The sequence below is a fragment of the Sus scrofa genome, chromosome 6 (genome assembly GCF_054392235.1).
Source record: "Sus scrofa isolate SSC_HxYL_T2T_F1_AM1 chromosome 6, Sscrofa_HxYL_maternal_Yorkshire_Landrace_v2.0, whole genome shotgun sequence".
Classification (NCBI taxonomy): domain Eukaryota; kingdom Metazoa; phylum Chordata; class Mammalia; order Artiodactyla; family Suidae; genus Sus; species Sus scrofa.
In genome coordinates this window covers 20,175,122-20,192,500 of record NC_139388.1, presented here as the reverse complement: position 1 = coordinate 20,192,500, position 17,379 = coordinate 20,175,122, and the positions used below count along the sequence as shown (strand labels likewise).

The window sequence follows — 17,379 nt, the reverse complement described above, 5'->3', positions numbered from 1 at the left end:
TGAAAAATAAACACAATTCAATTGAACAAATGTAATGAGCTCCCATCACTGGGAGTATTTAAAAGCAAAGGTTGGAAAAGAGATGAGAGAAGAGTCCTGTAGCAACCGGGACAAACAGATGCTGCCCAGTTCGGTCTCTTCCAACTTGAATGAAGACAACCCACATGCTGGAAAGCGCCTCAGTTGGAAAAGGAGCCTAAACTGCTGAGGGCTAAGAAACACATATCCTGCTTCAAATTTAGAATGCGGCAGGAAACCGACAGACCAACTCTATTTTCTCAACATTTTTAGCCTTATACTCAAAATACCATTTGGGACTGGGTTTACTGTGCCACCTGGTACATTATATCACTTGAAATATTATATGCTATACTGTCAGTGGATTAGCATCAGCAAAAAAAAAAAAAAATTTTTCTGTCTTTTTGTCTTTTTAGGGCTGCACCCATGGCACACGGAAGTTCCCAGACTGGGGTCAAATTGGAGCTATAGCTGCCAGCCTGTGCCACAGCCACAGCCACGCCAGATCCAAGCTGCGTCTGTGACCTGCACCATAGCTCATGGCAACTCTAGATCCTTAACCCACTGAGTGAGGCCAGGGGTCGAACCTGAATCCTCATGGATGCTAGCCAGATTCGTTTCCACTGAGCCACAACAGGAATGCCAGCAAAAATATTTTTTAAAGCGAATACAATTATTTGAAATACTCCCTTTATCAAAAGGGACAACAAATCCTTAAAAAGGATGCCATCAGAGTGATGTCACTAGTATGAAAAAAGAGAATAAGGTACAATAATCGTGCCAAGGAAACTTCCAAGTAGTCCCAAGTGCTGCTAAAGGAATTAGTGGAACAAGATAATTCTAAAACAGTAAATGAAAAATAAATGGGATGGGTTACATATATAAAACTAAAAAATGCAGCTGGTACCACTAGGGAAGTTCAGCACCAATGTTAAGGTTAGGTTTATTAAAGAAAAAGCAGTCATGAGCAGTTATATACTTACACCCATTAAAAAAAAATCCTAATGGTTTTCAAACACTGTAAGAAATTCTGACTGATATTTTGCTGACTAGTAGCAAATAAATACAACTCTATACATTAGGTTCTTTATGGCTGAAGATCAATATGCCCAAAACCTACATTATAAAAATTTAGTGAAAGGCTGATATAATTATGAATTCCTTGTGCCTGTGCCAGAAAGAATAAAAAACCATTTGGAGTTTCAGATTTTTCATAACAAAGGAATGGAAGCTAGTGAGTTTAATATGTCTGATGGTGTTCATCTTATGTAGCTATTATATAATTATTACAGTATTTGGTACAAAAACCTGTTCTTTCTCTGCTGTACCAAGTCTGAATTACCTTGACTTCCTAATGAAGTATTATTTTGTTGACAAAGGGTGACCACACTACAAGACCACTGGCAGCTGCACGGGCTCGGCAGCAACGAACTGCAACTGAGCAAGCGTATTCAGCTTGGCTTTCTTTTCTTGAGCCAGCGGAGAGAGACCCAGCACCCTGTCTCTGAAATACAGAGGGTCTGCTGCACACTCATGACAACCCCCGCTGGGCAATTCAGAGCTAGAAGGAGTGTCGACAGGGAGTGCTGAATGGCAGGGGCCCTACCAGTGAGAGAGACAATGGTTAGGGCACAAGGGCACAGCCACAAACACCTCGGTGGCCAAATCCAACTAGGGAGGAGGTGGCAAAGAAACCCAGGCACAAAGCAGAGGCGTCAGCAGCCAGGAAGGACCCGGACTCACAAAGATTAACCGAGCAGAGCTGGGTGGAAAATAAAGGATCAAAGGGCCTTCCTAAGGTTTAAGGGTGGTAGTGCTGGGTGAGAAAATCAGAACGCTGAGAGAAAACACAGAGCCTAAGGAGAATTGTTGAATCACATTAGGGACCAGGATCCTGACCCAAGGCATCATGGCCTAATAGTCATGTCTCTGTACTGAGGGACAAAGAGCAGAGAGAGAAGAAGAAAAGCCTAGCCATGTTCCGGGCTCCCACTCACCCTGATTTTATATCAGTGTAGAAACAGTTCTGGTAGAGAAGTGTTTCTGAAAACAGGATAACACCTCTCAGACTTGCTCAACCTTGTAAATTATACCAGCTACAGAGCACTTAGCTTGAGGACTACCTGAAACACGCGATCAGCTGACTTCAGGGGATTGTAAAGGCCCCTCTGTGCTGCTGCCGCCTTACCTCTGCTCCAGGTACCCCAAGGCCTGCCTGACGAACTCCATGCGCACCTCCACGCTGTTACGGCTCTTCAGGGCGTCGGTTGCCGGCGCCAAAAGCACATCTGTCATTTGTTTTACCATGGCCCACATGTCAGAGATGTTCTGCACATAAACAAGACCGCGTGTGACATGGCTGCAGGGTGGGGAAACTGGTTCTTCAAGGTGTTCTGACTCAAAGGCAGGCAGGATGTGGAGGGGGACTGGTCAATGTCCTGAGACCCTCAGGCTCAGGTCCAGTACAAAAGACCCACCTCTGCCCCGCCAGATACTAGGCTCCCGTCTTCCTACTGGCAGCCCCTGTTTGCGGGTTGGTTTTCAGATTAATTACTATACCAGGTCTGACATACCCACGTACATAATTAAGACCACACAAAAGTAACAAAAACACTGAATCTCAGTGGGTTATCCCTTAAGAAAGAGTGAATACATTTATAATCATCCAAAGATCTAGGAGTTGAAACTCAAGTAGCTGCATTTCAGTCCTTACAAGGTCATATGAGTTTTTTAAGGCTTAAAATAAGAGTTTAACCTACATAATACAGGTTTTGTCCTCCCAGAGACTCTCCAGGGGCCACCGCTGCTATCCCATTTTGTGAGTGTCACGGCCTCCCATTTTTCTGCCTACTCACTCCTTTCAAAAGACGCCTCCCACGCGGCCGCCTAGGAAAGGCATGGGCGTTCTCTCCTGTGTGTTAGCACCACACAGCTGGACCCCCTCTTCTCCCAGAATCCTCCTGGCTATAAACCTCTCCTTAGAAACGTGTTCCCTGAACCCTCTGCTTACAAAGTTAAGAAGAATCCTTGGAAGACAGCGGCGATTAGACAAAAGCATGTTTACACTGTTTCCAAAGGAAAAGAAAAAAAACCCCCTTTTTATTGTCTCTCTCAAAAATTAAAAAACTGTAGAAAATCCACCTAAATGACTCTTTCTAGGTGGTAAGATGGTAGATAAATTCTTACTTTCTCCTTTAGATCAGTTTATATTGCCTTATACTTTACTACTTAAAAAAAATAGTTAGGAATTCCCATTGGGGCTCAGTGGGTTAAGGATGCAGTGCTGCTGCACGCTGCAGCAGAGGTAGCAGATACAGCTTGATCTGGCATTGCTGTGGTGAGGCTGGCAGCTGCAGACATAGCTCCAATTTGACGCCTAGCCTGGGAACTTCCATACGCCGCAGGTGCGGCGTATGGAAGACAAAAAAAAAAAAAAAAAAAAAAGTTGGATAAATTTTTAAAGAGAAAAAAGTGTGTATGAGTGCCTGCTTCTGTTATAGCCTTCCCTCCTTTTCCCATCCTGGCCACCTATCAATCTATTCATCCACTTTAAAAAAATTTTCTCCCCTAGGGGGAGAAAATTGGCCAAGGATAAGAACTGAGGGACAGGAATAAAGATGAAGAGCCAGAGAAGAATGGAGACAGTGGCATAAGAATAATGCTTGTAAAGACCCCACCTGAGTCAAGTTCAAGGGGCTCACTGGGCCTATTAAAGATGCATTTAAAATACATAAATTTGGAGTTCCCATTGTGGCTCAGGGGGTTACGAACCCGACTAGTATCCATGAGGATGCAAGTTCAATCTCTGGCCTTGCATGGCGGGTTAAGGATCTGGTGCTGCCGTGAGCTGTGGTGTAGGCTGGCAGCTATAGCTCCAATTCGACCCCTAGCCTGGGAACCTCCATATGCTGTACCTGTAGCCCTAAAAATAAATATATGTGTGTGTGTGTGTATAGCATCATCATCAAAAACCATCCCAAAATAGTAAAATAAACCTTTGAAGAGCAGTTAACATCTTATTCCATGGCGCAGAGCCTCTCTTTAGCATTATTTCTGCAAAGTTGGCAAGCGCTAATCCCATCAGAACACCAGATCACATGGGTCTACTCAGGTCAGCTCTGGGCACTACCTTATCATCCAGCTCTGCGACAGAGGCACAGAGGTCCACGAGATTAGGCTGCAGGTGTCCATTTACAATCTTCTCATTATAGATATAAATCTGAAATGAAAAGCAAAGTAAATGCCACAGATTTTATTTTCATCCCTTCTTTTTAGAATACCTTGAAGCAGTTCTGAAACCAGCTTTTCTGCCCAATGGTCAGCAGAAGCGTTAGCCAACCTTTCTTGTCTCAGAGTAGCTGGGTAGCCTCACTGCCTGGAGGGTAAGGCCTCTGGCTGGCTTCCAGTTCTGTGTCTGAGCTTTGAGCAACAGCATGAACACACACCAAAGTTAACTGTGACCCAAGTTTTCCTAACACCGAGGAATGGGAGGAGGGTGGAGCCGGGGGAGGAGTACCACCGGCAGGACTGTGCTGCTCTGCCCAGTACACCCTCAGTCCTAGTGAGCAAGGACCAAAGGGGGAAGATGGGACGATGGAAGGTCTCCTGCTACTGCTTCCCATGAATCCGAGGCAAAGTTTGGTAAATCTTTCTGGCAAAAGGACTGAAAGAAAGGCCCCAGGCCCAGGGTTTGTGGAATGAATAAGGAGTGAAGGGTCGGAGCCTTCCACATGTGTTAGAAGAGCAGCTGCTGCATATTTGGGGTACCTGTTTCTCTAGGAAAGAATCCCAGTTCTCTAGTACAATCTTGTCAAGAAAAAGGAATATAGGGAGTTCCCATCGTGGCTCAGTGGTTAATGAATCCGACTAGGAACCATGAGGTTGCGGGTTCGATCCCTGGACTCACTCAGTGGGTTAGGGATCTGGTGTTGCCATGAGCTGTGGCGTAGGTCACAGATGCGGCTCGGATCCTCCTCTGGCATAGGCCAGCAGGTACAGCTGGTGTTGCCATGAGCTGTGGCGTAGGTCACAGATGCGGCTCGGATCCTCCTCTGGCATAGGCCAGCAGGTACAGCAGGTACAGCTCCGATTAGACCCTTAGCCTGGGAACCTCCGTATGCCACAGGAGCGGCCCTAGAAAAGGCAAAAACACACACACAAAAAAAGGAATATAGGATGTTTATAGTATGGAAAAGCCATTATTACTCTGCATTTTATTTTAAAAGAACCAATATCATGATGGTAACAACTAGTACGTTCTAGTCTTTGCATGTGAAGTGCTTGTTCTACCGAGGTCTGAACAAGGTAGGGATGTCACACAAATCAGGACTCCATCAAACCTTACTTCCCTCTACTTTTTTTTAATGGCTGCACTTGCTGCATGTGGAAGTTCCCAGGCTAGGGGTCGAACTGGAGCTGCAACTGCCAGTCAACACCACAGCCACAGCAACACCAGATTCTAGCCACATTTGCGACCTGCACCACAGTGTGCGGCAACCATGCAGCAACGCCGGATGCTTAACCCACTGAGGGAGGCCAGGGATCGAACCCACATCCTCACAGAAACAATGTCAGGTCCTAACCCACGGGAACTTACTAAAAAATGTTTTTTAAACCTTAAGGTGTTTATCCGCTCAACAAGCATCTATAAGGGGCCTTCCCTTGGGTACTATGTTCAATATGGGATATAAACATCCACTCTCCACTGGAAGGGACAGCCAAGTAAACAGATACATGATATTACAGTGTCTTTAGTTTTACAAAGCTTTCATCTTCACAGACACAGAAGATACCATAGTCTCCCTCCTCAGAAGCTTATAATTTCATTAAGCCTAAACTCTGGAGGTGCCTGTGGCAATGGAATAAGTAAACCATATAATGAAAGGGAAATTTTTAAAAACCTGAAAGTACATTTTTTTAAAATGTGGGAGAAACAAAGAGATTTAAAAATTGGAGAAGTAAATAAATCAAGGCACAGTCATAAAACATGAGGGAGTTGGAAGGATGGGGACTGGTATGCGAGAGGCCAATGCAACTGGCTTCAGATGCCTGGAGTTAGAAGTGGCAACAGTATGCTGAAGGAGAGAGGCTTATAAAGAACATTCAGGGAAATTTTCCAAACAAGGGGTGCAAGAAGGATTTCTGATAATACCGTCAGCTCACCAAGTAGGTCAGTTAAGGCCACACTCCATTTGCTAAATAACTGGCAACTGAAGGTAGAGACCTCTGTTAAAGGCACAGGGTCTAAAGGTTTCTCCCTGTGCCCTGTTCATCTCCATAGTTGCTGTATGTTTTTGCCTCCACCCACCCACTCCAGGTTGGAGGGAAGGGAGAAGTGGGTAACGCTCGGGGTCACGCGGAAACCACCGGAGTTGGTCATGACTGTGCACATGTTCTTTGGTCACTGGTGGTGCAGGATGAGTTACAGGGAAGAGAAGGCCACCACCCTCAATTCTAGAAACAAGACTGTTTTCTCTTCTTGGTACTCTGTGCAGGAATGTGACATATTATAATAAAATACACAGATGGCCAGCACTGCTTTATTCAAAAGTTAATTCCACGTAGGTAGTGTCCTAAGGGCAGTTTCAGTCAGTGGGGTCCCTTTACCACAAAGCATCTCAATCCACACTCCCACTATCTCATGGTCATAATATACAGCCAGAACCATGACCCCCAAGATATCATGAGCTTCTCCAGGACAGTAATATGAGGTAACAGTGAATATACTATGCTTACCAAGGCAGAAAAGCATTTAGAAAATTTCTCTCAACAGCAAGAGCTGAAGGAGGTTTCTGGCAATACCACCTGCTGACCAGGTGATCAGTTAATTCAGAACTCCATTTGCTTAGTGGGGCAGTTACTCAGAGCTTTACTGTACATGGGCTGTTGCCAAATGTAAAATGAGATGCTTTGGTTCAATGTATGAGGCAGATTTCAATTTCCTTAAATCAAACCTGAGTCATTTTATTACCCAATTTGACAGACTTCTCCAGGGACCTAGATGGTAAAATATTAACAAGTCCTCTCAGTGAAAACCCAACTTGCTTTTTCATGGTTTGTCTTTCACATGAAGTCTGTGTTCTTTTTTACTCCTCAGAGGGCCCCCGTAGGATTTTCCTGGATTTGATCTTTCTTGAAAACACACTCACCTGCCGGGCGTAGGCCATCTCGATGCTGTCCAGAGAGCTTCGACCAGGGGGTCCCACATCACTGATATAACTTGGCTATAGATAAACAGACATTCAAAACCGGTTCAGAATAGCATTCACTCAGGTAAAGAAAAAAAACAAAACCTCATAAACATATGCTTGTCATTAACAAAGCTGTTAGGAGTCTGTTTCCTAGTCAGATTTCCTCAAGATGAAGACTTAGGGGTTTCAATAGAAGACAATCTCTTACCATGAACACATGAGACGGGAGCAGGCATGGGGACTCAATTAACTCAAAAATAACGGGAGGTCAAAGAGGCTATAAGGGTATCTCAGTGTCTGCTTCTGGAAAGGCATATCTTTGTATTATTCGGTTTCAATGCCAAGTCCCGCTCCACCTCATCTTCTCTCTCCATGTTGTTCTATGCGTGAGCCTCTATCAGTCATATCAGACAGCTGAGAAAATGGAGTTTCTAGGGTCACAACTCTGGGATTCAGACATATCCAATCTAGAGTCCACACTAAGACAACAGCTGCTGATTAATATTCTGCATCTGAAGACAATGGAGCCAGTCTAAGTTGGGCAGTTATTCATTCATTCAGTAAACATGTGCTAAGTGCCTGCCTGCCGCATGCATAGCTGTGTACACATCCACCACGCAGGGATAACATGCTAGCCCATGGAGGCTGTCCCCAAAGAGCTTACCATCTGGTGGGTGGAGTTAGACACTGACATATGGAAAAGCTGATCACAGTCTTTTTTGTCTGTCTTTTTAGGGCCACACATGTGGCATATGGAGGTTCCCAGGCTAGCGGGCGAATTGGACCTATAGCTGCCAGCCTACACCACAGCCACAGCAACATGGGAGCAGAGCCGCATCTGTGACCTACATCACAACTCACAGCAATGCCGGATCCTTAACCCACTGAGCAAGGCCAGGGATCGAACCCGTGTCCTCAGGATACTAGTTAGGTTCATTAACCACTAAGCTATGACAGGAACTCATACCAGTCTTTTTAAAGAGAAACCAAAGTTATCTTAAGTTTATTTCCTACTGTAAATAAATATGGATCAAAATTAGCTATGTTCTAATTAGGTATAGTAGGCATATTCTTTTTTTTTTTTTAGGGCCACACCTGGGGCATATGGAAATTTCCAGGCTAGGGGTTGAATCAGAGCTACAGCTGCTGGCCTACACCATAGCCAAGGCAAGTGGGATCTAGGCTGCATCTGTGACCTATACCACACATCATGGCAACACTGGATCTTAACCCACTGAGTGAAACCAGGCATCAAACCTGCGTCCTTACGGATACTAGCTGGGTTTGTTACCACTGAGCCACAATGGGACTCCCTAGTAGGCATATTCTTAAATGTCCAACGTTAGTTTGTACTGTACTGTAGCAGAGATCAAATTCCTTGAGTTTCTCTCATTTAAAATAAAACAAAAACAAGGAAACAACCTAAATGTCCCTTGACAGATAAATGTATTAAGAAGATGTGGGAGTTCCTGTTGTGGCGCAGTGGTTAAGGAATCCGACTAGGAACCATGAGGTGGCGGGTTTGATTCCTGGCCTTGCTCAGTGGGTTAAGGATCAAGTGTTGCCGTGCGCTGTGGTGTAGGTCACAGATGCGGCTCGGATCTGGCATTGCTGTGTCTCTGGCGTAGGCCAGTGGCTACAGCTCCGATTCAACCCCTAGCCTGGGAACTCCATATGCTGCAGGAGCGGCCCTAGAAAAAGGCAAAAAGACCAAAAAAAAAAACCCAAAACAAACAAACAAACAAACAAAAAAGATGTGGTACATACACACAATAGAATACTACTTGGCCATGAAAAAAGAACAAAATTATGCCACTGGCAGCAACATGGATGCTACTAGAGATTATCATACTAAGTGAAGTAAGTCAGAAAGAAAAAGACAAATACCATAAGAAATCACTTATACGTGGAATCTAAAATATGGCACAGAAGAACCTATCTATAGAACAGAAACAGATTCACAGACATAGAGAACAATGGCATTGCTGTGGCTGTGGCACAGGCTGGCAGCTGCAACTCTGATTTGACCCCTAGCCTGGGAACCTCCATATGCTGAGGGTGCAGCCCTTAAAAAACAAACAAACAAACAAACAAAAAAACCAGAAAAATAAAACGCTCTATTCTCTAAAATCTAAAACAAGGCAGTTTAAAGTAGGCTTCCTGGGAGACAAATGGAGGATAGCAGCAAAACTCCCTAGCACTACCACAGCTGGTAAAGGGATTCCAGCTTGAGCACGCACTAGACAGGACAGAGAGGAGAGAGGCAGGAGGCAGAAAGCTGAGTTATAAACCCTCAATGGACTGTGTGGACACCTGGGTTCCTGGAGGACCACTCCACTCCCTGGCTGTGGAGACCTGGAGCCTCAGATTCACGTCAGTTGATGAAGGCGCTCTTAGATCATCTCAAAGGATCCTCTTCAGCTCTGGTTTTCTGCAATCACTGGTATTAATAGAGCTTTAAACAGTTTACTGTTCAAAATATCCAATTTGATCTCTGCTACAATATAGTAAAAACCAATGTATTGAATGAACATTAAGAATAAAACTAGGAGTTCCCATCATGGCGCAGTGGAAACGAATCCGACTAGGAACCATGAGGTTGAGGGTTCAATCCCTGGCCTTGCTCAGTGGGTTAATGATCCAGCATTGCAGTGAGATGTGGTGTAGGTCACAGGTGTGGCTCGGATCTGGCATTGCTGTGGCTCTGGCATAGGCCGGCAGCAACAGCTCCGATTGGACCCCTAGCCTGGGAACTTCCATATGCCATGAGTGTGGCCCTAAAAAAGACAAAAGACAAAAAAAAAAAAAAAAAAGAATAAAGCTAATATTTCTAGTAGGACATACCTGATTTTGATCTACATTCGTTTACTACAGTAGGGGGAAAAGTTTGACTGAAGGTTAAACTTTAGTCTTTCTAAAAAAAAGACTAATAAATTTTCCTTATGTTGGCATCTAACTCTCCCCATCAGATGGTAAGTGTGGTAGGTGATGCTGCCTGGCTGACCCAATGATCATTTCAAATCCCTACCTCTTACCTCTACTCCCTGTCACTTTTTCAATATATCCAATGGTGTGCTGGCTTGGGGAAGAGGACCTTTGCAGCGTTTGATGGTTTCCGTCGCATAAATTCTCCCGCCATGGCAGAATTCAAGCTATTCCAAGTGGAATCAACTATACTACAAATTTTCTGAAAATTTAATGACAGGTCCTCATGAGCTGACACCTATACACTACCCTTCCCCAGCCTCTGCCGCAGCTAGGAACAGCCATGCACCCTAATTTTAGCCAATGAGATGAAAGCACAGGCCTGGTAGTACATTCTGGCTTAGTGCAGCTAGTGCTTTTTCTGATAAAGGGAGAAAGAAGAGTCTGGCTTGGCCTTTCAGCTTTCTCCTCTGAATGCAAACAGGATGTCTAGAGCTGCAGCAATCATCTTGTGAGCCTAACGTAAGTGGCCATGCTAAAAATGGTGTATGGAGACAAGGAGGTGTCTCAGACGGCACCGCAGAGCAACTGAGTTAAGGCCCACTCTCCACACCTGAGAAAAATAACTCCCTATTCAAGCTACTGAAACTCAAGTTTTCTGTTACTCACAGCTGAAAGCATTCCTATCCCAAATGACTGAAAACGAGGTTACAATAACAACGGCTACTCTTACTGAGCAAACTACTGTTTGTCAAGCACTGTCTTAATTTCTATTAACTCCACAACCTTATGAGACCTACTTTTATTATATCAATATTACAGATGAAGACACCACAGCACATAGCAAGCAACTTGCCCTGAGGTCACTCAAGAGGAAGGCAGTGGAGCCATGGTTTGTGTCCCCAGCCTGGGGCCCACACTGCCTGCCAGGGCAGCCTGGGGCAACTGTCCAAGAACCCCCATCAAAGAACAAGAAAGAGTACTGGATAGAAATCCTGGCTCCACTGCTCACTGGCTACATGATCTTGATTGAGTAAACTGCTTCTTTCGGGCCTGTGTTTCTTCAGCTGCAACACAGGGGCAGGAGTGGTACCCACCTCATAGGTTTGTAAGAGGATTAAATGGGAAGAAAACAGGACTTACTTCACAGCATGATTGTGAGGAATAAGTAGAAGGAGCTCACTGCCCAACAGCTGACCAATAAGGACTAGCTGGTATTTTTTAAATAAAAAATAAACAACCATAATGAACACAGGAATAAATCCGACATTGAACTATGGACAGATATGGGTAGATATGGGCACTGCAGAAACATAACGTAAAATATTTTACATTGTGCTGGCTGGGGATTCTCATCTCATTTTTCTACAGTGAACACACATTCCTTGTATGAACAGAAGCCTCCCACCAGCTCATTTTCTACTTCTGAACTAATTCTGAGTAACACAATTGAGGACTGTTCTATAACACAGCCATCTTTCTGGAAAAGAACTAAGTTTCTAAGTTCCTAAGGTTCCCAGTCTTCTGAAAGTAAAGAGCACAAAGTCTGTTAATTACAGTAACCTAACTGGGGGGAATAAACAGGAGGATGAAAAGGGGAACAGCACTAAACAATTCTGCAAGGAAACAGTTGTTTCGGCTAAATATACATAAACAGCCTTGAGAAATATTTCCCAGTACTACTCAAAACCTAATTTTAAAAATTATCCATTTAAAAAGTAGTTGGTTTTCAGCCTTCAAATTTCCATTTAAATTAATTTTGCCTATCGTGCTTGTTTTCCAAAGTACCTTTCCTTCATTTGCCCTTGGTCAAGCCTCTATTTCACCACACTTAAAGTCAATTATCCATCAACATTCCTGAGCAGAGGAACCAGCAAACAGTCATTGGAATTTCAAAGCCGGGGGTTGCCAGCGGGCTGGGAAAGTAGAAGCCCTTTGCTGTGTGGGAGTAACATTCCCAACTCCTCAGGTTTCCTCGGTACTGGGGGCTGATCAGACGTCAGTGGGGATAAAAGGAGCAGCGGAGCAGCGAATCAGAGACCGAAAGGCAGGAAGATGGGAGGGTCGGCCGGAGAGGACAACAAGGGGCTCACCTTGCTGTCCGGAGATAATGTGGAGAAACAGCAGCCTCTACGAGCACAGACATGAGAAGGCTGTTTGGGGAACACTCGGTATAGCTGGTGTTCCCCAAAGAGCCCTTCTAAGAGAGCATTCTAGAGCAGGTGGGATGTGGTTGCAAAGTGGCAGGAGGGAATCACAAACTTTTATTAAGCAACTGCTTTTGTACATAGTATACCCAGGGATGAATAAATCTCTTTTCCCAAGGAGAGCACATTTTAGGTAGGGAAAAAGGAATGTAACAGGCACTCACTTCCAGCCAAACAAATACAGAGTAAAAAGAAAAAGAGATGATACTATAGAAGAGAGTTTTTAATTTCCAACTGGAAGAACGGCTTGGCAAATAAAGCAAAACAGAACCAAAGTAATCAATGTACAATAGTTGTCTACAAAAGCTGTACACAGAGGCCCAGTACTACTAGGAAAAAAACACCACCTGGGGACCAGAAGACCCAGGTTCTAAATGCAACCCAACTGTGTGACCCTGGGTAATTATATCTTACTTCTCTGGAGCATAATTCTTCATGAATAAAATGGGAAGAATACTTGGGCCATTTACACAATGAAATCTATTACAGCAACTAAAAAAATGACAGAACCTAGAGTACTAACCTAGAAAAAGCTGTACAATAAGTTAAAATAAAAAAATAATGCTATGTTGTAGCATCTTTTATATAAAACGGTACCATTTACTGAATAAACTTACAATAAATTGATCGGGTGGACATATATGTATATATGTGCACATAAATACTTGAGAAGGAATTAGAAGCAAAGAGTGCCAGAGGTTATATTTGGGTTGGAGGTGGAGGAGAGCAGCTGATGTTAAAATGAAGGGCCTGTTGAGTTTAGACTTTTTTGAAAGAGCAGAGCACTTTCCATACTTAAAATCCTACTCAAATTCCAACATGTGAAACAAAACCACCCCCTTAGGAAACTAACAGGGAACCATAAAATAGAGCTTGGAATCATCTAGTCTGGGGTTTTCAAATTCATACTCTGTCCGTCTATATTTTTGCTGTATTCCATCGAATCTAGTACACCATTTATTATAAAGCAATAGGAAAGGAAAATGCTGGCAACTACTGAATTTAAGATGTCTTGATTTCAGAGATGTTAAAATACAGAAAAGATATGTAACTGGGAATTGAAGAAATACAGTATTAAGTCAGTTATCAAAATTAGAGACTCTGTTCAATATACACAGTTCACATGTCACATCATCAACTGCAATGGTTAAGTTACAACTTAGCTTCTCTACCAAGCCTACTGCTTGCTAGGCTGAGTCTTTTTCCAGACAATACTTTCAAGCATCATCATTTATGTCTAATATCAATACAGCTACTACATACTGAGGTTAGATAAAAATTTACTTCTAAATGTTTTACAAGTTGGTTGAGATAGATCAAAGATTCCCAAACTGCTCAAACCCCGCGTGCTGTCACACAAGCAGTGCACACTGGGAGTGTTCTTTCCCACAGGCCACACTCAAGGAACAAGGGCACGGGGCTTCTTAGTCAGCAGTCTCTTTCTTGCTTCAAAGCACATTATTTTTATTCAGACCACAACTTGGAAAGTTATTAACAATTTTTTGATTCCTACCTTCCGTTAAAAGTTAAACCTTTTTCTTCAATGATATCCAAAGGAAATTTATTTCCCAAATTAAATTTATGTTATTGAAGTATCATTTCCCTTACTAAAACTTGCCAGGCAATAGATACTATCAATGTGTTTTTCCTTTTCTGTTAGAGGAAGACTTGGAGGAAAAATGTTTTAGGAACCACCATATCCATAGTTTGTTTTTTTAAATTTTTTTGGCTGCACCCGAGGTACACAGAAGTTCCCATGCCAGGGATGGAACCCTCGCCACAGCAGTGCCAATATCAGATCCTTAACCTGCTGAGCAACCAGGAAACTCCTATCCTAGTTCATTTTGCTTTAAAAAAAAACAAAAACCAAAAAAATCCTCAAGCCTCTCTTTATATTAAATTACCCAAATTTGGACACTGGTTTTCAAATATAAGGTCAGCCTAAAAAGATCAGGAAGCCTCTTTCCTAACTAATGACTCTTTGGTTTATTCTTGACAATAAAGTGACCAGAAAAGAGTGGTTTAGATAGCAAGTCATACTTTAATTATTCTATTTATGTCAAGTTTTTTGTTTCAGCATTTTTTTTTTTTTTGCCATTGCTAGTGACAGTTTATAAATCAATGGACACTTAAAAAAGGACAGATCCACATTAAAATGATAAAAATAAGCAATAACGTGCAGCTTACTAAATACTAAGCACCACTAAAAACACTGCTAGGATGTGCTGAGAACACACTCTATGCCAGCACTGGGCCAGGCGCCTTACACACTTACATTCCTTCCAATGGTTCTGCAAGGAGGCCTTTTACAATGAGGATGAGAACAATGAGGTTCTGGGGAGAGGCCTGGAATCCCAGGCCTGCCGATTCCAAAGCCTGCGTCTGGCCTTCACACTCTTTGGTTTCCAACAAAGAGGTTAGAGAAAGTGCCTGCCCAAGTGGAGATAATACCACCTTTCCATCATTTTCAAGAAAATTACATGGAAAAAGCCTTTAAAAACACATGGTTCTTCCACACATCCACAAGAATGGTTGAAATGAAAAAGAAAAAAAAAACCAAGTCTGGCAAAGATATAGAACAAATAGAATTCTCATAGTACTGGTGTGAGGGCACACTGGTATACTATTTTAGAAAACGGTTTGGCAGCATCTACTGAAGCTGAATGCACGTGTACCCTCTGCCCTAGCAATTGCCCTCTTAAGGTGTACCCAATAGAGGTGAAAACATGTTCACCAAAAAAACACATATGAGAGTGTTTCCAATAGCTCTATTTATAAAAGGCAAGAACTGGAAACTATCCAAGTGTCCATCAACACCAGAATGGATAAACAGATTGCAGTCTCATACTATTTGGCCAGGAGAATGAATGGCCTTCGACTACGTGTAACAATATACAGAATTTTAAAGCAAGAGAATCCAGAAACAAGAGTATATGCTGTTATGACTCCATTTAAAGAGAGTTCAAAAACAGGCAAAATTAATCTCTGATGTCTCAGAGGTCAGGACAGTGTTTCTCTTGTTGGCAGTGGGGAGAAGCAATGAATGAAAAGACACAGTAGTGGCGGCGGGTGGAGGGGAGGGTTGCTAGGGTGTCAGTAATGTTTCTTCATCTGGGGGTGTTTCACTATCAGTAATTCATTGATCTTTTCTGTATATATATTATACTTCAATAAAAAAGTTCAAAACAGCAACAAAAAACAAAACAAGGTTCCAGGAAATGGCAGTCTCCAGGATAATCTGAAGAGGGAACCATGTGCCTCACAGGCCAGCATTTTCAGTAAAGCTATCCATTATGTTAGGTGTCACAATAGAGGACAGCAAAGATATTGGTAATTCCCTTCCAAGAGGACTTGAGGTCAAGGAAGAAGAGTCTACTAAATAGACTAGTCTATTTTTACGAGAAGAGCAATCAAGAAAGAATAGCTCATTAACAGCTTATAATTACTTCCAAATCCCAATACAAACCACAACCTATTAACACAATTTTTAAAATGAAGTTTATAAAACCATGAGCTGTTCTACTTATCTGCCCAGATTCACAGGAAATGGAGAAAAACACTAGGCTGGCCAACGGTTTTAAACATCAGCTCTTCTTTCCCCAAGACCACTCTGCTTTGAAGACTTGGGGTCTACGAAATGTGCACATGGTAATTACGAATGACTAATTTCTAAGATAAACGACTTTGGTATCTATTTGGGGGCTAATTTAATACAAAAACAGAGTTTCAAATCAGGAACAAAGTTATAGATAAGGGATGTGTGAAGTTATCCTCCAGGAATAACTCCACTTTGACCCATACTTCAATAGAACGACGATCTAGAAGTCAACAGTCCTGGGTCTTACCAGCATATTACCGAGCTCTCTGAGCCTCACTTGTTCTCTCTCTCATGAGAAAGAATGCTAGATAATCATGATACAACTGCCGGGGAAAAGATTTATCAGGAAGCACTGGTAATATTACTTGAAATATGAGTCTAACAGTATAGTTTCTGTGACATTATAATTTTTAACCCGTACCTCCAAATTCTCTGAAACTACTTTATATTTTTTTTTGGCCATGCCTTGACATGTGGAAATTCCAGGGCCAGCAATCGAACCCATGCCATAATGGCAACCTGAGCCCAGCAGGAACAGCAGCTCCTTAAAACACTGAGCCACCAGAGAACTCCCTGAGGGCACTTATTTTAAAACAACAGTAAGGAATGGGTCAGGTGCTTTACATGAATACTAATCTTCCCAGGAATTCCATTTCATCAATAAAGACAGTGAATGCCTACAGGTTAAATAACTTGGACAAGGTCTCAGAACTAGTCAGTGGTGAAGCCAGGATCTGAACCTTAGAGCTGTCTCTCCTCGGCACCAGTGTACTAAATGTGTGGGAAGTCACACTCCCCATCGGCGCAAGGGCAGACATCACCAGTCAAGCACGACGGTCTTTCTTTACTTCTGGGGAGAGGACCTGAGGCTTGCCAAGAGGCACATGGGTGAGCCTGGGAGTGGATCCTCCTTGAATTGAGCCTTGAGATGAGTATAACCTCAGCCAGGACCTTGACCACCGCCTTAAGAGACTCTGAGCCAGAAATGCGCAGCTAGGCTAAATGCTAGTTTTCAGTCACTACGGTTTGAAATGGTTGGTTACACAGCAGTAGATAATGGAAAAAACCAGTCAGGAAGTTAGTCCAATAATGTGAACAAGCAATGAATGATGGTGGCCTGGACCAGAGTGCTAACAGTGGAAGCAGTACGAAGTGGCTGGATTCTGGGTATATTTTAAGAATAGGTTTAAGTGGATTTGCCAACATGTGAGAGAGACTAGGTGGAAAAAGGGAAGGACAAAAGTGAATCTGAGATTGGAGTTCTCGCCCATCGTGGCACAGCGGAAACGAATCCGACTAGGAACCATGAGGACACAGGTTCAATCCTGGCCTCGTTCAGTGGGTTAAGGATCTGGTGTTGCTGTGGCTGTGGCATAGGCCAGCAGCAATAAGCTCTGATTAGACACCTAGCCTGGGAATCTCTATGAGCCACTGGTGCGGC

General features: G+C 43.1%; 1 protein-coding gene across 9 annotated transcripts in view; it reads right to left on the bottom strand.

The window, feature by feature from the left end:
- The window catches only part of NUP93 (nucleoporin 93), a 115,967-nt gene that overhangs the window by 16,416 nt on the left and 82,172 nt on the right, over positions 1-17,379 (bottom strand). For 8 of the 9 annotated variants that reach the window (XR_014804924.1, XR_014804925.1, NM_001244152.1 and 5 more), the window contains 3 exon segments: positions 7,167-7,241; positions 4,148-4,237; positions 2,207-2,346 (listed from right to left, as the gene is read on the bottom strand). Coding sequence is in view for 7 of the 9 variants with exons in the window: in NM_001244152.1 (NP_001231081.1) it covers positions 2,207-2,346; positions 4,148-4,237; positions 7,167-7,241 (305 nt within the window). In the remaining 2 variants the exon portion in view is untranslated. 9 annotated transcript variants of the gene reach the window in all.